At 43.1% G+C, this 22,702-nt stretch overlaps 2 protein-coding genes across 2 annotated transcripts; both read left to right on the plus strand.

The window, feature by feature from the left end:
- The first annotated feature begins 3,091 nt into the window (after positions 1 to 3,091).
- antkmt (adenine nucleotide translocase lysine methyltransferase) lies at positions 3,092 to 7,316 on the plus strand. Its single transcript, XM_036553097.1, has 6 exons — positions 3,092 to 3,172; positions 3,441 to 3,626; positions 3,711 to 3,815; positions 4,023 to 4,163; positions 6,130 to 6,180; positions 6,671 to 7,316. The coding sequence occupies exons 2-6, from the start codon at positions 3,465 to 3,467 to the stop codon at positions 6,866 to 6,868; spliced, it is 657 nt and encodes a 218-aa protein (XP_036408990.1). The 5' UTR covers positions 3,092 to 3,172; positions 3,441 to 3,464; the 3' UTR covers positions 6,869 to 7,316.
- A 2,129-nt stretch (positions 7,317 to 9,445) lies between these two features.
- Positions 9,446 to 19,037, plus strand: LOC118794815 (transmembrane protein 204-like). Its single transcript, XM_036553095.1, has 3 exons — positions 9,446 to 10,521; positions 11,924 to 12,079; positions 17,846 to 19,037. The coding sequence occupies exons 1-3, from the start codon at positions 10,242 to 10,244 to the stop codon at positions 18,088 to 18,090; spliced, it is 681 nt and encodes a 226-aa protein (XP_036408988.1). The 5' UTR covers positions 9,446 to 10,241; the 3' UTR covers positions 18,091 to 19,037.
- The last annotated feature ends 3,665 nt before the right edge of the window (positions 19,038 to 22,702 follow it).

Consider the following 22,702-nt stretch of genomic DNA (forward strand, 5'->3'; position numbering starts at 1 on the left):
TTAATAAACCTATGTCATTCCAAAACCAGCTGCTTCTGTATACTTTTGTTCATTGATCGGCAATGTCAAAAATGGATTTCTTCACCATATTTAACGGTTGATTTTAAAAGACCATCAGCATAAGATCTCAGTCTGTCTTTTTCTTGCCCTGTTTCTATCTTTCTCCCTCTCACTCTCTCTCCCCTCTCTTTTTCCCCTTTCTCTCCATTGTCACCCTTTCATTCCCATTCCCCTTCTCTTCCCACTCACTGTCCATCGCTGCATATTCTTTCCCTGGCAAGGCCTGTCCATTCCAATTACATTATGTGCGAACAAACACACAGCGTGCAGCCCCCTTTGAATCCTGGTTGACTTCGCTTTCACGTCGGGCCGTATTCCCAGGACATTCCAGGCATTCTTCCTGTTGGATCTCCCCCTCCGGGTTCTCTGGGAAATGCAAATTAGGTTTCATTAAGTAAATACTGTATCAATTAAGTGATGGCTCTTACAACAAAGACCCCCTTTCAACGCGACAGATCACGGGCAAAAATTGAGCTTTGCTTTTCCCACACGGAAACATAGATTTTATTTTATTATCACTGAAGGTTTTTACTGCTGTGCCTACACTGAGCTTCTTAATGTGGCGTCATGCACATTAAAGGAAGCAATAATTTTATTTAAAGTCAAATATGCAATTAAAAAGGGAATTATTATATGAAGCATATTTCTGAAATCAGGTTAGTAGAAACTAGTATTTCATATATCCAAGGTGAAACTATAGATGTTCTTTAACAGTTAAATTGTGCGAGACTTTATAATTAAACTCTCCCTGGTCCGCAGCATTTCAGGGACTCTTGTAATCCCCACTGCAGAGATTTATTGGGGCTGGTTAGAGAATAGCCAAGTCTGACAGCATTCATCTCTTGTGTGCAAAGTTGTCTAAGTGTTTTATTATACTTGTGTCCAGTGGCACTTAATCTTTAAAACGTTATGATAAAAAGGCTATTTTCCCTGGATGAAAACAATAACAGGCCTCCAGATCGGTGGGGAGTGTGTGTGTGGGCATGTGCCTGGCGTTACGCAAAGGCTCCAGACACAAAAAAAGGGCCAGAAATGACTATGATAATATTTACTCTGGCCAAAGGAAAATACAGACTGATAAGACCTAGCCAAATCCTAAAATTTAAGCAGCAATAACAACGCAGAATTGCCAAGTTCATTCCTCATCTGGAAAAATGGAGAAAAAAGCTGATCATGTTCCAATGCAAGGCATCCTTTGGGATGGATGACTGCAGCTGCCGGCAGGCCCCTTTGATGTGGGGTCGAAGGTCATCCACTCTTATCTCAAACTGTTGTTCATGGGAATACACAGTGGGAGTCCTCCAATTGTGTATGGCAAGCTTTCTTTATTGGGCCAGTCCGATGTTTTTTCCACTAATCAAATGGCCAGCTGAACTCGCCCACACACCCACCTCTCCCTCTTGCCCCTTATGTTTGGCACAAAGTCTGTTGGCATCGGCCCAATCTGCCATCCCTCTCCTTTCCCAGGGTCCGCAAGAGAAATGCATTACTGACATAATCCCACTTCCCATTACAGTTGGCCCCCCGCCTCTGGAGAAGGGATCTGGATGATGTGCATGAGCAGAACCACCTAGTTTTTTATGGTTTCCGCAGTTAGTAGTTTCTTTGCACAGATAGCTGTTTATTCCGAGCATACACCAAAGTTCAGATCATTAAAAAACTCTTGTTCATTTTCAGATATGCCAAGTTGAATATCAACAACCATTTTAAATAACAAATTGGACTGGCCACTGCGCTTGGGTTACATAGTGTGCTCTTTACCTAGTTTATTTTGGCATTGAGTTGTTTCTCTCTTTCAGGCAATACTTTTCCATCCGTTTCCTTTTGTTTTTGAAAGGATTTAACAGGTTTTTTTATTCATTCATTCTATTCAGTCATTCAGTTTTTTTTTCTTAACATTCAATTGTGAGAAAAGAGAGTGAAAGATCAACTTAAAAATCAGAAAACCAAGTTTCCATGAGCTCTAAGTGCTCTAATTATTTGTTTTGATCTTTGCTCATGCTTCTGTGCATGTAAATCCACCTAGCACCAGTTAAATCGTATGGAATTACATATTATTTTCAGAGTATCTTCTCTGATATGAAATTGACGTTAAACATTCTTGTTGATTCTTTCAAAATTGTCCATGGTTCTTCTTGGATTACCAGACGCAATCTAGGTAGACAGTGACACCTAGTGTTAAAGTTTAGTTTCTCTACGTCTTTTACTCATTTACAATCATTTAGCTTTTATCTTAGGAGTACAACACAAGCGAAAGCCATGCATGGTATCACAACATTAGAAGTGCTGCATGAACAAATTTCGATAGTTGGCAAAACAACTAGGTATTTTACTGTTGAAATACCATCAGAGGACAGCCGCCTATGGGTCGTTACTGAGCCCGAAAGTAAACGTGCACTGCAAAATTATTATTCTCTGAGATGAGCTGCCAAGCACCAATGTCACACGATACGCAAAACACATGGCATTTTCACGCAATACACGACGTATACATGTATTTTATATTTCCAAAGTAATGTGTGTAGGTGGCCATCAGCTGTGCTATGTGCAGACATAAATCACTGTAGCAGTAATTACTTCAAAAAGTACGACGAAGCAGGTTGAGGTGAGAATAGGCAGTCCAGAATTTCTTTTGACATATGTTCACCTCCTCTTACTTCAGTTGTCCGTCACAGTGAATGGCCTAGTCGCCCTAGTCCAAAGGTCTCACACGATTTAGGGAATTTGCAATCCTCTACGATGTTCTGTAGATTGTTCACTAGTTATTACGAGTTCTGGTCTCGTTGTATAACTAAAGACTTTTTTTTTTTTTTTATCTTATTAACGTTACTTTATTAGTCTAGCTGACTAGTGAGACGTATCAGTTATTGAAATAGAGGAATTTATTTAATTTATGTTAGTTTTAGTGTGAATTTTCCACACGATTCATCAGATATTCTGGACCGAAACTGACTGACTTTACGGGGAACGGCAGGAACCTAGCTTTCAATGGACTTGAGAAGGAAAAGACTTCCTGTCGGACCGATTTAGGAGCGGACCCATTGGGAAGCAGAGTGTGTTCTGCGGAAGGTTACTGGCTAAACACAGAAGATGAGAAGAAATTCTTGATAAGGTAGCAAAGCTCTTAACAACGGAACATGTCTATAGCAAAACAATTAACCTCTCAATTATCATGGGCGTAAACAATACGTTCATGTTGTTTTTACTATTGGCATGCCCACGGCTAGGGGCACAGTTGTTAGTTGTTCTCTTGCCAGCTAGTTAGCGATAAAGCTTGTGAACCTAAAAATGTAACGACAGCTGATTAATTTATGTCACCTCAGTTATATTTTCTGTATAGCTAGCTGGATAAGGATTGACTTTTTATATATCATTGTCAGTGACCGCAGCGTTACCTGCCTACAATGGACCAGGACACTCCAGAGGAGGTCCTGGCCGAGTTCAAGGAGAGGCGGCTGGGGGCCTGGGGCCTCTTGCAGGTGACCGCAGGCACTGGACTGGCAGTGTACGCTATGTGGGCGGGGGTCCTCATGCCAGGGTTTCGGAGAGTACCTCTGAAGTTACAGGTAAGACACAGGTCAGGAGTGTATAGGGTGAATGGGTGTAACCTCAGGGAGGTCTGCTGAGTCCAAATTTGCACCCTCTTGCAGGTGCCCTACCTCCCAGCCAGCAGGACCCAAGTTCGGAATGTCATGACTCTGCTAAAGGGACGATCTGGAGGCATTGCTGACTTGGGCTCAGGGGATGGCAGAATAGTGAGTATCCTGTTCCTTCTAAGTCCACCCAGGTAATTCACCAGGTTCAATATTTTAATCGTGGAAACCTTATGACCAGAGGGTCCTGATGTAGCTCTTCATTGTGTTGCAGCGGCAGCTAATATTGCATCTTTTACTTTTTGAATTGCTGGTTATGCCATATTTTCCAACTGCCACTAGGTTTGTTTCCAAATATGTCTGTGATAGGTGCTGGAGGCATACAGGAAGGGGTTTAGTCCAGCAGTGGGTTATGAGCTCAATCCATGGCTGGTTCGCTTGGCCCACTTTCATGCCTGGAGAGCAGGGCATTATGGGAAAGTCTCCTATCTGCAGAAGGACCTCTGGAAGGTGAGTGTCAGGAGTCACAGTCATGTAAACTCAGAGCGCCAGAAGAAGTGCTGTGAGGATTTAAATTCTAAGCAAAATTGGGAGTATATCCTTACATTTAGGGTCTGCTGGAAAGTGAATTGTTTCACTCTTATGATGGAGTATTTTTAAAGCTGAAAAAATAACAAGGATACGGATGAAATTGGAATAATTGAAAACCACATAATTTTATAGACACTCAGTGTTGCCAGTGTGGCTTGCGACCTGCAGTTTCAAAGTCTTAACCATCATTGTGCACTTCAGCACTTCATTACCGTGCACATATTACGTATCTGCTAATCAGGAATATTATGGTCTTTATTGTCCTGAGAAATGCACAGCTCTGTGCCTTTAAAAAGTGGGGTTCGTCTCTGCTTGATCAGACATTTTTTAGGTTTTCTGTATTATTACATTACATTACTGGCATTTAGCAGATGTTCTTATCGAGATCGCCTAACATTGGTTACTATTTATTTATTATATCTTTATCATTATTATCATTATAATTTATCATATCATTATTTATACCATTTATACAGCTGGATATTTACTGAGGCAGTTCTGGGTTAAGTACCTTGCCCAAGGGTACAGCAGGATAGCTCCAGCAGGGAACCTTTTGGTTATGAGTCCTGCTCCTTACCACTATGCTACACTGCTGCCCCATGTCAATAATTATGCTGACAGAAATATAATTTACTGCTGTAGTAATTATTTGTAACCACCATTCCAAATTCAAGGGAATGTGTTCAACAGAGAATGAATTAGAGTTCTAATATGTGCTAATCTGTCTAATGGATGTGCTTTGGTAGAATGTTAAATAGGTTTTCACTGTTTTGGAAATTGGCTAATAATAATAATAATAATAATAATAATAATACTATACAAGATAACTGCATTCATTTCATAACTGACCATTAATCTAGCTGATTGAAGTTTTTATTGAAGGGAAAGGACTGTATAAAAGTCCCCTTATTAACATGAGAGATCAAAAATTGATTGCTGGCAATACAAATGTATAGTTACAAAGGATAAATCTCATTTAACACATACACAGCATTTACTCCTAACTAAGCTGGTGGAGGAGAGGAAACACAACATTGTAACAAACCTTGTTAAAGAAGTTACTGCGTGTCCTGAACCTCGGTTCATACTCAGCATTCCTGCTAGAAGTGTGAGAAGTGATTACGTAGTATGCTTTTTTAAAAATCTAGACAGGATATTTCAGTTTAAACCAAGTCAGTGGCACAGGCATATTTTGAATGGTAGCTTACTGTCCTAAATTATTTATCTGAAGTGGAGCCAGTGATCATAAATGACTCTTTTCTTTGGATAATAGTATATTAGTATTGTACATTCTTACACAATACCAAGTTGTCATTGTTGCAGTACTGCATCTGTCTCATTGCCAAACACCTCAGAGACATTACAGCTTGTGCGATTGGGAGGGGCTGCTTTATTCCCATGGATGTCCGCTGTCAGGATGTCTGCCCCTACGTAAATCTGTAGCAAACACCTTTCCTACAGGATCTAATCGGTACATTCTGGGTAGCCCCCTGTCATTTCACTGCTTCAAAACATGTTCCTTTTTAGTTCAAGTCTGAACCTAATGTTCTTGTATGTGATGTTCTTATATGTTCTTGTACTGTAACAGTTGTTTCAAGGCTTGCAGTATTCTTAGTTCATTAGGAGTTCTTATGAGGACTCAGAAATGTTTGAAAAGGTGAATGACTTGATGAATCACTCTCAGCTTGATTAGTCAGTATAAGAGGAAACCCCTATTCTTAGAATTAATTGTTCTCCGCTCTTCTGAAATTAATTTCTACTTTCAGTGAAAAGGGCATTTATTAATACCGGCCCAGGCCTCAGTCTGGTGTGTAAAGTTATACACCAGAGAGAAGTTTGTGTATTTCCTTTATCCTGAATCTGATGGCTGGCGTTTCCTTCACAGGTCAGTTTAGCAGACTGTAGGAATGTCACTGTGTTCTTGGCACCTAGCGTGGTGAGTACATACTACTTCAGTCTTGAGAACTGCTACAAACACGCAGAGCTCATTTGAAGGTGTATGTCATCTTTAAATATACATACATCAAGTTCAGTTTTAAGTGAAACCGTTTATTAAAAAGAAGTTACACACATATTAAAACATTGCATATCTCAGAGGTGGTGCTGACACCCTTCTATTAACTTTAGATCTGGCTTCACCATTTAAAGGACATCCAGGTCTGTGTTTTGAAAAAAATATTTGTAGTTTAGCTTTCAAGCTTGGAGCTTGAAATAAATTTAATGCAATACTTGTTTTACATTAAAATGTAAGAACATATGTACCCCCAAGAACGTGCTTATTTGGCTGTACCAAGCACACACCAAGCCAACGAACCTTACAGAGCTTATCAGTGCTTGATGTGTATGACCAGACACTTTCACAGAGTTAGTCATCATAGACCCACCCAAGATGCCGTTTATCATGCTGCTGCTGCCTCCTGTTTCAGCTGCCTCTCCTCCAGAAGAAGCTACTTGCCGAGCTGCCTGAAGATGCCATTGTGGTAGCGGGCCGGTTCCCCTTCCCCAACTGGACCCCTTCTAAAATTGAGGGTGAAGGGGTAGACCGGGCCTGGGCCTACCACATACAGGCGCAGAGGCAGCCCGATGGCCCTTGGGAGCCCACGGAGGCTGGCCATGCCTCATGACACACACGACTCTCTCCTCCGAAAGCCCTCTGTGTGTGTGGTGTCCCTGAGCCTGCCGCCCCTCAGAAGAGGTGACGCCTCTGACTGCAGATGTCTGTTGACTCAATGCCTCGCACCCAATACAGGTGTCTTTAATATCTGTTCTTACTTTTATTGTACTGAAGTTTTTACTCCAAAATGACTTACCATAACAAATTATACCGCAAGATGTGTGTGGATTGCCATCCCAGACAGTGTGAGTCTCTTTATAGATTCTTGGCAGACTCCAGTGATTTGATTCACAGGAGCTGGAACTGAATCAGAATGTGGACAGTATTGCTAATCACAAATTGCTGAACCAGTGGGAATAAGTTTTATTTCTTTATTGCTACCTTTTATCTGCAAATATAGAAAATAGTTTTATTATGTTCAAGATAAACAAATAATTTTATCTCTGTCTTTTATCACAACCCACTTGTACATTTATTTATTGTAAGAAATATTCCATTCAAAAGTAATTTGTAGTAACGTTACCTTAGTTTATCACATTGATAAAGGTGCCTAATATTTTGACATTTCGCAGAAGCAGTTCAGTGTATTACTTCATGATAGCATCCAATACAATACTCTTGTTTGCAACAGTGCTGTTTTTGCTTCTGTGTGTGCCTAAAAATATGTATATGTATGTGGGGCATGAGGTGTGTTTGTGTGAAGGTGTGTTTTTCTTTTCTTTTGAGAAACTTGTGTTTTGGAGGACAATTCAGCATTGTTTCATAAGGTATTGGACATTATTTCAGACTTGTGGTTTTTGTTTTTTCATTGTAAATACAATACTTATTGTATAGTTGTCTTTTTTAACACAGGTTTTAGTAGCATCTGCCATGTTAACACCTGGGTATTTATTTGTGGGGTAAAGTAAAGCAGAAATTTCTGACAACTTCTAAGCCAACTTCTAACTGCCTATCTACAAAACTAACCCGGAGGCAAATTATGTCAGGCTTCTTTTTTGATGAGAGAAATAAATACAAGATAAATATGGAACACAGGCTTCACAGTCCAGACACATTGGAAAGCTCATGCTGTGCAAACTGCCATTGGTAGCATTTCAGGAATTTATTCCAAACAGTGTTTTGGTTTCACTCTCTGTTTTGTCAGTGGAATTCAATGTTCTGTGTCATTTTTCTGATGTTCAGCAAAGGACAGGTCTGTTATCCATATTCTTAAGATTAGCAGTAAAGCCGGTGGTTGGCACCGGCATCTTTTTACATCATAATATTTTCTTATAATGCTATGCCTTCTTGAATAAAATATAAATCGTTTTTAACATTAAGGAGATCAGTCAGAATTCCACTGCTGGGAGCTAATAGTATGATAGGTTTTCACTTTTATGTGATGCATATTTGAAGTAAAAATCACTGAAATGCTTCCTAGAAAGGCTGCAGAAATATTTTTGATAAAAAGTACGGCTACATATTCAGGATCTTGTTAATTTACACTTACCCATAACATGAAAATCAATGCATAAGAGCATGTAGAGAAAAGATGTGTATACAAAGATGAAACCAGTATGAAAACATCTCAGCGAATTTATTTTTCAATTTTGTTATTTTCAAAACCTAAATGTACCACATAAAACATAATTATCCCAGTAAGATTATGCTTGGTGCTTGTAGATAGTAGTATCTGTGACGTATGCGGTAGTCTTCTGATGCTTCTTAGATTAGCTGTACATCGGTCTTGCTCTGTAAAATATGTTACTATCAGCCTAAGCTGCAGCACTATATGGTACTCATGTACTTTTGACAAACCTAATACATACAACACTACTCATAATAGAACCACTGAATGACTTGGCGTATACTGGAAGTAATACACGGTTTTTCTAGGCAACCTCATGCCACCCGAGAAGCAGGGGTTTTGGCAGCAATGGCGGGTAGTCTGATCCTCTCAGCAGCTGATACTTGTAAAACCATGAGGCGCCCAGTTTTTAATGGTTTCAAGCGCATTCTTTCATCAGAAATCGAGTGTGAAATCATTCGACAGACAAATATTGACACAATTCGGTGGAATGTAAATTCATGCGCGGACTTGTTAAAAGTCAGGGAGGGAACCCGGGGGGGGGGGATGTAGGGAGGATGGTGGCGTGGGAGTGGGGCAGAAGGGTGCACTTTTGCCCTCCTCCGCAGTGTTCTCCCTGAACCACCACCACGGATTCCGCACCCATCTGTTCCCCATTGGAATCGAATCCCTCCGCCCCCACGCTTCTTTACCAGATGCAGATGTGGGCTGTTTATTAAAGCCAGGCAACAGGAAATTCCCGGAATCTTTTAGGGGCCCCTACGACAGACTGGGAAGTTAATGGGAGCGCGGGCAGCCCCTGCCCGTCTCCTGTGTCACCTTGAGGAGGGCGTTAGTCTGTAAAATTGAACTGTAGGACAGAGAGATTCTTGTCCCCTGTTCCCAATAATGGTGTATTTCGCCACTGAGTGAAAGCGAGAGACAGAGAGAGAACAGGGGAGGGGGTGTTTGAAGTCTGTCACCCCACCCCCCTCACCCCATCCAACCCCCTGTTCCTAGTCCCGTTCCCATGCAGGAAATGCATCCTGTTGCTGGTTGGCTGCAGGGGCAGAGCTTGTCACGGTGAGGGAGCACGCCCCTTGTTCTGTCCAAAACACTCTCCTCCACGGACACACACGCGTGCGTCGAAACTCTGCACCAAAACCTGCCGCGACCCCAGACAAGCACCCTCTCCTCTCACATCTGGTGCTCAGCTGCCCCGGGGACCGCACTGCAAAAGGGGAGCGCCGAAGGGGGGGGCCGTCCAGCTCGGAGAGCGACCCCCAGCTGCAGGGCACGACCGTCACCCCCTCCGCTGCCTAATCCGCACGTCCGTCCAATCCTCCACCCCTGCAGAGGGCTGGGAAAAAAAGGAGCAGAGAGGCGCCCTCCTCCACAGCGTGCCTCAAAACAGCCCACAGAACCTGAGGAAAAAAGCACAGTGGAGAGAGAGAGCAAGAGAGAGAGAGAGAGCGAGGAATCGGCAGCAGGAGAGAGACAGAGCCAGTGGAATGGACCTGACTGCTTGCTGGAGGAACCCGCGATTGCCCTCGGTGCCCAAATCAGAGGAGGAAGGGTAAACGCTCCAGCTGTCCTCCCGCTGACCCGAGATCAGACCCTGGATGAGAATGAACGGAGATGTCCTTTAGCTGAGAACAGTCGTGTCTTTTCGGTCAGTGTTTTCTTTTCGTTTTTGTTGGCGCGACTCGGTGGCCTGCCCAGTGCCAGCGGTGACTGTCGGGGTCCCGGGGCAGCGGCAGCGGCGGAGGGGGAGGGCGAGGAGACGGGACGGAGACACGGTGTTGCCCCCGTGGAGGGCGCCGGGGGGGGAGGCCGCATGGCCGTGCGGCGGAGGCTGGTGGTGGCGGCGGTGGCGGTGGCCCTGCTGTCCCTGGTCCTCAACAACGTGGCCGCCTTCACGCCCAGCTGGGTGCTGCAGGCTCTGGAAGACGGGCGCAAGCGCAGCGTGGGGCTGTGGAGGATGTGCCCCGTGGCCGAGCGCGGCCGGGACGAGGCGGGCACCGGGCAGCGCGGCCAGGGGGCCAGGTACCGCTGCGAGACGCTGGGATGGGGCTCCGAGTACGCCGGCTTCCAGGAGTCCCGCAGCACTGTCAAGTGTGAGTGAGGAGGAGGGGGTTTGCATGATGGTCCTTTCCCTTTTAAACAAAAAACGGTCTTGATATAACTTGAACAGTCTGTTAGATCGTTAATGAAACCAGATTCGTTCTGTCACTCAAAATGTCCTGCTTGTGAATGGAAATGCATGATGGGAACAATATCATGAATGAAAAACTGAAATGAAACATCATGAATGAGTTGTGCATGATCCAGCAGACAGTGGCTAGCTGAACAACAGTAAGTGCTGTGTACCAGTTCTTTGTATTCATAAAATCGTGCATGGAAGCAAACATTAGCAGAAACACTGTGGAGAACAGAGTATTAGGACTTACTAAACAACAAATCTGTCAAGTACCGGAACTGTTGCCGGACAAATGTTCATTGCCAATCTGTTGTTTACTCCACGATTTCTTTATTCCGTTAGAACTTTAAGGGAGAGTCCAAACGAGCCACACATTTTAGACTGTAAGTTGTCAATCACAGGATGGGTCATTTAAACTAAATGTTGTGTTGAACGCCTAGAGAGTTTTTGGCATTTGACATCAGTGAGATATAGTGATATTCAAATACCTAACAAAACATAACTTACATGCACTAATCAAAGCTGAGGACAGAGCCGTAAAGCAGTTAGACTGAATGCCCCCCCTTGGTCCGCAAAATGAGCCAAAGAATGTGGGGTCACAGTGAAAGCGTGTGTAAAGCCGGAGGATAAACACATACTCACTAAATCAAAACACAGCTGGGACTATTTCTTCTGTGTGAAGGAATGCAGGCCAGTAGGATAGGGGCACTGTGGGAAGAAGGACCCTAGAGGTGTCTGTGCTGCCTGCTCTCACTGCCCACTAAGATCGAGAAATGTTCAAAGACTTGCACCATAGTTGTCCAATGGATTTTAAAACTGCATTGTAGGCTTATGCATTTTTTGGTGGGACTATCAAAATGTACTGCCAAAAGTTGCCACTGCTGTTAGTCTGCATGCATGCTGGTTAGCGCATGTGTATATTCAAGACAGCTTGCATTGCAGGCATTTTGATAGCTAACTAACAGTCGATAAAATGATCTTACAAGCAACACTTTAATACATCACACATAGCCAGCTATGTAGCTAGCTGAAACAAAAACATGGTTCTTACATAATAACAAACTGATATATTCTTTTTGGCTGTTAATTGGTCAGGCTTTGTATTGATGTTACTCATGTTTGTCACTATTTGTCAATGCACAGCCAGCGACAGACATTTCACTTAACTCCCTTAGTGTGCTGTTGTGCCTCTTTTAAAGTTAAACTTTTCCTGTCCATGACAAGGTTTATGTGACAAGAACTGAGAACTGAGAAAAGAAAAGAACAGCCTGAAGACACTCACGAGAGTCTGTAACGGCCCTCTCCTTGCCCCCCACCAGTGCAGTTCGACATGATGCGGGCCTGTAACCTGATGGCCACGGTGGCCCTGACGGCCGGCCAGCTCATCTTCCTGCTGGGGCTGCTGGAGCTGCCCTTCATCACCCAGGACTCCCAGTGGTGGGAGGAGGCCATCGCCGCGCTCTTCCAGCTGGCCAGTGAGTAAGAGCACCTGCACCCCCTCCCACCGCACACGGACACGCCACCCAAACACGTACAGGCTGCTGAGATACGATGCAGGCTCACGGAAGGCCAGTCTGGGGCAATGGGCCTGTAACCAGAAGGTTGCGGGTTCATTTCCCAGACGAGGCACTGCCATTGTACCCCTGAGCAAGGTCCTTGGCGGGAATTGTTTCAGGAAAATATACAAGTTAATATAGACAGTATACAAAAACATCAGCTGCACATTGCCCCTGAGTAAGGACACTAACCAAGCAAATAAATAACAGTGATAAAAGGCCTGTCTGAGATCTGCTCCACATTTTTCATGTGGAGTTGCGAAAGGCTGTTTTGCTGTGAGTAATCTGATTGACGATTGTGGCGCCACCGTGGGTGTTCTGCACCCTGAACCGTGACTGTTGGCTGTAAATTTTTTCATCTGTGTTTGCTGTGGTTTTTAGAACATTTACAGGCTGTGAATATCAATGGAACAAAAGTCCTTCTTTGCTCACACCAGACCTCTCTCCTCACTGTATTGCATAAAATCCTAGTGGAAACAAACATGATACTCAGGTTTTGTTGAATAGAAAGGGGTTATTTATTTTCATTTCTGAACAATGAGAACAATCACCTGCAGTACAAATTTTATATGCTAATCTCTTTTTTTCTGACTAACGATTCTTTATATGATAACGACTACAGCTTGCTTATATAACTTTTGTAATTTTTGTAACTTTTTGTAATTGAATAGATGGAGTGAAATACGCTGCATGCATGTCATGCTTATGTTTTCTTTCACAGTTAGGTATCTCAGTAAGGTTCATGTGAAGGTAGAGGCAGTACCAAAGAATTCTTGAGGCACTTTCTTGCTACTGAAGTACATATCACACCTGGAAGTAGACCTGAAGCAAGGAAATGCCTCGGCACCACTGTGCCAACCGGTGCATTACCTATAAACTATTTCACTCCTTGCAAATAGCTAAAAAAACAACTAAGTTTAGTTTCCTGTCAGAGATGATTTATACAGCATGTTAGTATGGTTTGTTGTTTTGAATAGATAGGAGAGTCTAGACTCCATTGAGTGTTACATTACATTATTACATTATTGCCATTTAGCGACTTACATAGGTTACAGTTTTCACATTTTATCCAGTTATTCAGGATATTTACTGAGGCAATTTTGGGTTAAATACCTTGCCCAAGGGTACAGCAGCAGTGCCTCAGCAGAAAATCAAGCCAGCAACCTTTCGGTTACAAACCCTGCTCCTTACCACTGCGTTACATATGCAGTCCATGCAGTCCAACGTAAAACAATTATGAATTACTTGGTTTTTAGCAGTTCTTTCCTGTTTAGTTGCAATTTAATGAAGGATTCATCAGTAAAGTGCAGGTTCTGGCTCAAAATGGAGTTTTATTGAAAAAATGGAATATGATTGCTGCAGTTTTGCAACTCCAGCAATGCACTCCAGTTATATGCCATATCTTCATTCTTAAACATGTGTCTGTGAAACTGTGAGAGGGAAGTGTATGGTACTGTCTAAAAGCTTTACTGTGAGGGCTACTTTTTTGAGGGCTGTAATTCTCCCCCTTATTGATCTCTCGCCCATCAAATTTTTTGAATAGCAGAGGGTTGTTATAGAGGGTCTTATTTAGGGCAATTAACAAATTTACAGTTACATTTCACACACTGCAACTCATTTATATAGATGGATATAACTACAACATCTTAGATGCATTTATCAAGGGCTCAAAAGCTGTGCCGCTGCACTCAGCCATACATGGCTGTATATTTCACTGTAGTTCCACAAAAGAAATGTGTTCCGCTCCGCTCTTCAGGTTCAAAATGGGCCTTTTGGGGATTTGTTGGCAAGAAAACACACACATACAAACAATATCAAACAACACGGAATCATTTCAAGCAGAGCACGCAAACAAAGTTTTCAGATGTGGGCCGATTGAAGCTCATCAGATAAGGGCCGGGCTTTCTTGGACAGTCCTGAAAGAAGAGGACAGACCTGAAACGAACCCGCAGGGAGACAGACATGACAGGACGATCCCTTGAAGGCCCGCGCTCCCTGGTGAGGAGGCGTGCCACGCTGTCCTGTCCCAGTGCACTGGGTGGCGGGGCTCGAGGCTCTGCGCAGCCGGCGGCTAATTTTAGCCCCCCTGTTACAGGCCCGTGTAACTCCACATGCAGGGAGCGACTGTCGGGCGCCAGGATATCCCTGCTCAGGACCAGGAAATGCCTGTTACTACCTGTTATGCAAACCAAGAGTGGAGCGGGACTGGGGCAGGAGAGAGAGAGCTTGTGTTTTGAGGGAGTGGGGGGGATATGGTCAATTACAAAAAAAAAAAACAAAAAAAACAATTAGCTCACGGCTCACTGATCACTGTGGGATGGGACCGGCTGCTGTCTAGATAAGCAGGCTTATCTTTTATATTTCTCCTTACAAAGAGTGAGAGAAAGCATCCCTTTGTGATATCAGGTGAAAGGCAATTCTCCATCACAGCGGTGGGTGCTGTCACCAGAAACATGGGCCACACACACTCAGTAGCTAATTGGACTTCTATGGAGATTCATATTTAACATACATGGACAATTTACATATGATATGAATGCCAGTACTTACATGTATGTTGATGAATTATTTCAGTACCAGGACGTACAATGACAAAGATTCAGATTACCTCTTTTTAATGAAATATTTACTCCTTTTGGATAATCAATACCAATGTAATAGACACGTAAATATTTTACCACACTCTGTGTCGGCAACTACAGCTAAAATAAAAAACTGCTACTGTGATTCAGTGTACTAAATTTAAATCTCTAGATCTAAATCTAGATCAAACCTCTGTTTAGAAGAAAAATGAGAGAAATCATGCAGTTGTCACTACCTCAGTATTCAGGGCCATGCATCTCCTTTACACAGCTGACATTTTGTCATAATTCGCTATCAAACAATGCTGAAATGGTAATATCGATTGATTTGCAGGCTTTCAAAGGTATTTCTTGGCAGAACAGTTGGAGTGCAGACCTGGTGACATTTTCACATAAGCCAGCATTATCCTCTGAAGAAATACGAAAGAGCAATATCAGAGACATGCTGAAATGATTGGGGTTTAGTGGTCTTTAATCTTTAAAACGGTGCCACGGTGTGCTGAGAGAGACAGATTGATATGGGTGAGCTGCACACAGTCCAGCTCTGTTAGTGTGTTGGGCTGCCATTGGTTTGACACAGCCTTCACCTTGTAAAAGAGAAGGAAAAGAATTAAATTTACCCCTAAATAGCTTTCAGCGAATCAAATGATTGACGCGTGAATTCAAATGCCAAGGGAATTCACCTGTTGTGTGAATTCACCTGTTGTTTGGGGCTATGACAGGAGGCGACACGGCATAGTTCACGTTGGGCTATGAAGCTGGAGGCTCTGGCGCAGAGCCGGTAGACTCTATGAAGGGGGCTTGAAGAAAGAGCGGGTAACTCCCACTGCCAGTGCCCCTCAACAATTAGGGCACAAGGGAGGGAGGGAAGGAAGGACGGCAAGAGGAAAGCAAGGGAAGGAAGCCAGAAGAGATTCCGTCGTGCCAAAAAAGTGTTTCACACAGCTCCCCGACCCCCTGGCCCTGCCCACGAGTTTGGGAAGAACGTTTTTCTTTTTCTTGGAAAAGGAGACAGACAAGGTAAACAGGCAGGCTCTAAATAAAACCCATTTAGCACTGTGCTACCTTGTAGTCAAGGAGATCATCTGAATCATATCCTAATCTGTTCATATCCGCTTTTTGTAAAAGTACATTGATGGATTTGGAGTACCTTATTCCATTGTTTAATTATGTCCTTAGCGTTCCCTCAGGGGAGTCTTTCTCAAAAAGTATAAACTCTTTAAATATAGTTGCATTTGATCAGCTTCACTATGCCCAGTGTTATGGTAGGTTTTATTTTTATTTATTTATTTTTTGCTACGCAATCAAATTACGATACATTTTGTCCGTTTAATATCATCTGAGGAGTTTCCATATTTAAAAGATGATGGCATTAACAAGATGACAGCCATAACGAATAGGGAGATAATATCACAGACATTCCAGAGAAGTTCTTAGAGGTGAAGGGACACACCCACGAAAATAAAAGCCCCCCCAAAAAAAGAAAGCCTCCCTTATCGTGACAAATGATTCCAGCGGACGCAGTGACACAGGCCCGACGGGAGCGTTTCCAAACATGCTTCAGAGGGCCTGCAGGGAGCAGACTCCTGCTTCCTGAGGTCGGCTCAGCGCTGCTGTCCCCAGACAGGACAGGTCTCTGGGACCTGCCTGGCTACGCCTCCCCTTGAAGAGGTTCAGGCAGAGGGCCTGTGAAGGGAAATGACTCCGCTGAGATAAATGGCTTTATTTTTGGGCCGCTGGAGGGGGATGGGGGGGAGCCGTGTTCCTGTTGCACACTGTCGGGACGGGTGAGCGATGCTCCTGTCTCCCGAAGGTAGACCATCAGCAGGGGGCCTCTCCCCCCGAAGGGACCCCATTTCTCCTGGGGGGAATTAACTATGCCTGAGCCAGATTCAGTTTTCACTCACAACATGAAGAGAAACACAGGCAAGAGAGGGACAAATGAAATCACATCCAGCCTCTTTCCCCAGAGTCTGTTGAGTTAATTTGATCAGTGTGTTAGGGCCTCACTTCAACTAAAACAACATACAGTACACTTTATCCCAGCTTTGACTGGTAGTTTTCACATAGTAAAGGGTACTTGTTTAAAAAAGCTGATGTTACAGAATACCTCAGGGCTGCTTCTCGCTTTGTCTCTCTGATGCACTAGGCTGTTTAAACTCGGTATGCACATTAAAGGAATATAAATGAATAATAAAGTTGTTCTGGTGCAATAATGACTCAGGCTCGTATTTCAGTAAGCAGAGCAGCATTTAAATAGGACTGTCAAGGCTCAACCTGCTCGTACCCAGCTCTTGCAGTCTTACACGCATCTCTTTTAATGGAAATGTTTCTCTCCTCCCAGGGCTATGCGTATTACTCCCCATGGAATTGCGTTGGCTACAAGGAATTTCACATTGCAGCTAAAAGCTTGAAAACAAGCGCATACAAACCCCTGTCTTTTGCTCATGTTTACCGAAGCTGTTTTCACTGGCAGTTATGCAAAGCAACCAACAAAAGAAAAGAGGCCAGCCACTTCAAAGTGTTTATGAATGGATAAGGAAAAATGAAAAAGAGTCATTCTTCGTCCCTGTTGTCTGAAACTGAAAAACCGAAACGTCTGGAGGAAAGGTCAGAAATGGAAACAGGCCACATACCGTATGTTTAGTTCACCAAAAGCAAGCAAAAGAATGCTGTATACTCTGTATGCCTCCAGGGAGTGCATCTAAATATGAATTGTATTTTGTAACATGCACATGGCCCTTGGGGGAATTCCTAGAAGCAGTTACATTGTTTTAGTGGTTATGAATTATATTATTTAGCTGTTCTTGCACTTGGTCTATACTAACATGTATTCAGCTTAACATTGTGAGCTTGGCATTGTACTCTGCACATACATAGTGTACCGATTTTCTCTTGAATTTTCCCTGTCAACGATGGCCATCCAATCCTGCAACACTTGTTTTAAAAGAACTGCATCTAGTAGCTATAAATTGAGGATCTTTTTCTGTACAAACAAACTAGATTTATGAGTACTGACATACATTTGGGGTTAAAAAAACTGGCAAGTATCCTCTGTCGGTGCGCCGTGAGTCACGCGCTCATGTCTCTTCGCTTCCCCCAGGTTTCGTGCTGGTGATCGGGCTGGTGACGTTCTACCGGATCGGCCCCTACACTCACCTGTCCTACTCGTGCTACGTGGACATCGCGGCCTGCCTGCTGGCCACCCTGTCCGCCGCCATGCTCATCTGGAACATCCTGCACCAGCGGGACGACTGCCTGGCGCCGCGCGTCATCGTCATCAGCCGCTCGCTGGCGGCGCCGTTCCGCCCCCGCCTCGACAACGACTACGTGGAGTCCCCATGCTAGGCCACGCGCCTGCCTCCTCCCTCCCGGCACCACAGAAGAAGAGCAGTCGCCAGCAAAGACATATTCAGACCACCTTGATTTAAATTTTGTGCTTAAGTTGTAACATCCTCTTCCTGCCAGGTTGACTAATGAACAGTATTGAACTTCTACACTGACACTGTGGCAGTTTAGGAGAGGGAAGGTTGAACATCAGAGCAGCGACTGCAGGTCTTTATTAAATTGAAAAATATATCAATTTACCATTAAAATGCTACAACCTGAATATGCTGCTAATCAGAGTTGTGGTCAATTCCATTTCAATTCAGTCAATTCAGGGAACGAACTGAAATTCGATTCATAAATAGATACTGAAAATGAATTCATTTTATGTGAGGATTTTTAAATCAGTGAATTTAATTTCCATAATTTTTTTTTTTTAATTGACTGAATTGAAATGCAGTTGACCGCAAATCTGCTGCTAATGCCACTTAGCTAAATCACAGAACAACCAAAATGCAGATTATGCTGTGTATTTTGTTTCTTTGTACCCAGCATAACGTGTAGAAAACATCGAGGTTCCAATGAGCATTAACATAAGGATTATATTCCCTCCATCATTTCCTTCCGCAGTATGTCATTCACTGAAGGTTATTCTGGTACCACATTAGGACCCACCCTTCTGAATTTCAGACAATGTGTATGAACTGCATTGACGCACGTTCTCCATATATTGGCCTGCATTGATAGAAAGAATGAAGAACTTAAGATGGGAGGGAGCAACACATTTAACTCATGGATGCATTCCTTTTGATAAGATGCTCGCTTGTGGTACAGTTATTGATGAAACCTATTATTAATTATACTGTTACTTTGTCATACTGTTACTTGTGTGGTTGTGCTTTTTGCCTCACTTAACAGAAGAAATGAATGAAAATAATAAGTATATAATAAAAATATTGAAATCTTTGTATACAGGTCACAAAGAGTCTGTAGATTCTTGTTTCCAGTTAGTAGTATTCCTTTAAGTTCACCTTGGCTGGAAGTGTCCAACGCAATTAGTTCACATATGTGGAAATCAGAAAGTCATCACTTGTGTTTTGATACAGATACTATTATGGTTTCAGTGAGACAAACATATTTTCTCTATGAATTTTTAGGAAGTTGAATTAACACCATGACTATCTTTAACGGGCTGATTGTATACATGCCAATTCATATATGGTACACAAACTTAGAAACTAAGAGACCGCTTGTTAAGGAAATACTTGTAGTCAAATTTGATCTTGTTAGAACCCTCTTTCACTAGACTGATTGTAATATATTCATCCTTGAGTAGAAGAGAAAGGCAATTTTTGGTATCATTTAAGGTCATAAGGGTCATGTAGTTTGTGAGTCTAATTTCTCTCCAAAGACGTGATTATGATTGTATATGTGTATACTCTAATTGTAATCTATATGCTTTCTTCAGATGGGGGACTCAACTTTGATCACCCATTAATCATTGCTCGTTGGGGTACAAAACATGCGCCATATTCATTTATCCAAAAGGCAACAATTTCAGGGAATTTCATCCAAATGACTTTAATATGAAAAGATCCTGACCTACCATGACCTTTACGTTCATTTCCCAGAACCTGCTATTTGGTCTGAATATAAACTGCCATTAGTTACTCATGCACTAATTTCATCTGGCAACATCTTCAGTCCCACCGGGGCTGTGTCCAATACCACCACCTCAGAATGAAGAAAAACATGAATGTGGTGACGAGGAGGCTGCTTCCCTGCAGCGCTAGAATGTGCGTAGACGTCCGAGGGAGCGAGACACATGCCTCCGTATGACGCAACAGCGCTTCGGATGATCCGTCTTCCTGCGGGTCCCTGGGCGTTTCCATGGTAACCCGTCTGCGCAGAGCATGTGCAGTGCGGTCTCCTCAGCAGGATCCACAGCCGCCAGAGGGGGCGGGGACTTGCCGGAATGCGCACAATAACCGACTTTACAGGCTGTTCTCAGAATGAACTATAAAAATAGCTGTGAAAAAATGAGAAACTTTTATAAAGTTGTCATCGGGGCTATTAAGCCCCGTGCGATTTCCGGTACATCGGATGTACTGTTTCTTTCCTCCTTTGTTGTAACTGTTGTTTCTTTTCTGTGTGTGGTGTGGGGAGGTGGTGGTGATGGTGGGGTATGGGGCAAAAAAAAAAACATCTACATGCACTGAGTTTGTGTCGTGTGGGACTGTGTAAGAGAATGGCCTGCAGTGAGAACCAGGAGGCACACAGATGACCTTTCTCTAATAAATCTGCTAATAAATTAAAAGTGTTGTCATCAGCCACGTGGTGACGTGCACACATACACCCCCTCCCTGGCCTAGTCTTTTTTCTGTTTTACTAAAATGGAAACCGAACTCCATTATGTGAAATTGTAGAATCTGTTTGGCAGGTCTGTTTATAAAAGCACATCCTCCTCTTGTCCTAGATTGTAAAACATGCATTTTGTTCCGTTTTAAAAATACCATGATCGCGCGATAAAGCAATCCGCTGACCTAAATTTACCCACCTTGTTCCGTCTTAGCTTGACAGATTTTCCACACCAAGTACTCATCTTTTTTTATATTTCTGCCAGAAGATTCTGGAACTTTGGGGAAAAAAATATAGTGTTTACCTGTTTCTTCCTTTCATGCAAAAGTGCTTAAGAGTATCTTCCTCTTAATTTCAATGACAAAATTTATGCAATGAGTACAAATATTAACAAGTATGTCATCATCATCAGCATTTGCACAAACACATTTAGTAGTCTAATGCTCTTGTTTCACTCTGTGGGCCAGTGATTTATAGATGCATAAAATATTACCTAAATATGCAATCTTTAACATTGAGGAGGTTTGAGTTCAGAGAAAGAGGAAACCTATGCCAAACATGTCCTCAAAGGCCACATGTAGAGGCTCCCACATCAGCATTCACACAGCTGGAAGCCCACAGAGACCCTACACAAGGCCACACTAAATAGCACAGAACATTTCCTCCTACTTTGAATCATATGTTGCGAACACAGATCAACGTGTCCCCAAACTGCGGAAAAATTGCACAATGCCCCGCTGTGCCTGTGCCATCCAGCACGTCCTACTCTCTCCATTGTGAGAAGAAATTGCCTGCAAGAAGCCAGTGGCCTGGATGCAGGGTTTAGGGAGAGGTATTAAATATGAAATAATACCACAGGTGCTGTATGAAATACAAAGGCATCCATTAAAAGAACTGATCAGCTCACTTCAGTACAACTCCATCTCCTGAAACAGTTCTTTTAAAACCGGCTCCACTGATTCTGAATGCAATCTATAACTAATCAAAGTCCTGACAGCAACAGATTAAACTTAATAGGACAGTGACTGAAATTGAGAATTAGTGTCACAGGTGCATATATCATGTCTTCCAGACATTACATGAGAGACAAAACGGTGTAGTTAGGCTCTCACTCTTCAGGGACAGGTGGGTGAATCAATGCAGTGCTATGCTTGTGTCTTGACAGCCGATACTCACAACCCGGACGGAAAGAGGTCTTCCGAACAAGAATGGGAAAGTGGCCGTACAAGCTTTACTCCTCACTCCTCTGCAAGGCCAGGGACCAAGACTGAAATGAAGACAGTTACAAAGGCCTGTGCCGGCAAACCATTTTCACAAATGGAAGCGAGAGGCAATTCAACAGTGAAGCCTTGAGATCCAGGTTAAAAGCAGGGTGTGGAGAAGACAAAGGACAGGGGCACAAAAGAGAACCATAAAGGTGAAGGACGGGCTTTGCCTAAATACTGGAACACAAAAGAAAGAAAGGCTCCACAGATTGCATGTTGATTGGTCTCCCGAGTGTGTATGTGGTACATGAAACTGAAGATTTATTTGGTCTGAGAACGATGCTGCCCTCTAGTGGCACCCTCCTTGCTGTGTCAAATAATTGTTAAATGCTGCTGCTCCTGACTGCCTTTACACAATGGCCTAATTCCATCTCTATACTGTAACAGTCTCAGGGACAGCAAGGGGAAAGCAACAAGTCAGTCTCCATCAGCCACAAGGCAAGTGTGTGTGTGTGTATGTGCGCGCGTGGGCAGGGGATAGGGTGAGTTCAGATGTAGTCCTCTGTAAAAGCTGAAGTGGTTTTCAAGTGCATCCTTAAATGTGGGGAAGAAACTCAATGACTGGACAAAACTCAAAGATTATTACAAAATGAATCAGTGAACCCCAGGAAAAGTGTTAACGTGGATGTCTGAAGCACACAATAAGTCAATGACCCTTCAAAGGCTGATTTATAAATGATTGTTGCATCCAACCATAACATTATGTCCTAGGGTCAATTTTCACAACAGAAAAAAAAGTTAATTAAAAATAAAAGCTATCAAGTGGAGCAACTATGTATAACTTCAACAGGTAAAGACTGGCAAAAATGTCACAGATATGCATTTCTATTATATCCTCTTTCCATAATATCCCCTAGAAAGGGAAATGAATCTCAGTTTACAGTGTGTGACATAGAGTTCACACTGAGGAAGGATGCCCTGTAATGGCTCTTCACTTCCTGTTCGCCATTTCCCAGAAGTGCCGTGCCACAACAGCTGTCCTCTCTCTTCTGGATGGGGGCGGGACATCC

Source organism: Megalops cyprinoides, chromosome 19 (genome assembly GCF_013368585.1).
Source record: "Megalops cyprinoides isolate fMegCyp1 chromosome 19, fMegCyp1.pri, whole genome shotgun sequence".
Taxonomy (NCBI): Eukaryota; Metazoa; Chordata; class Actinopteri; order Elopiformes; family Megalopidae; genus Megalops; species Megalops cyprinoides.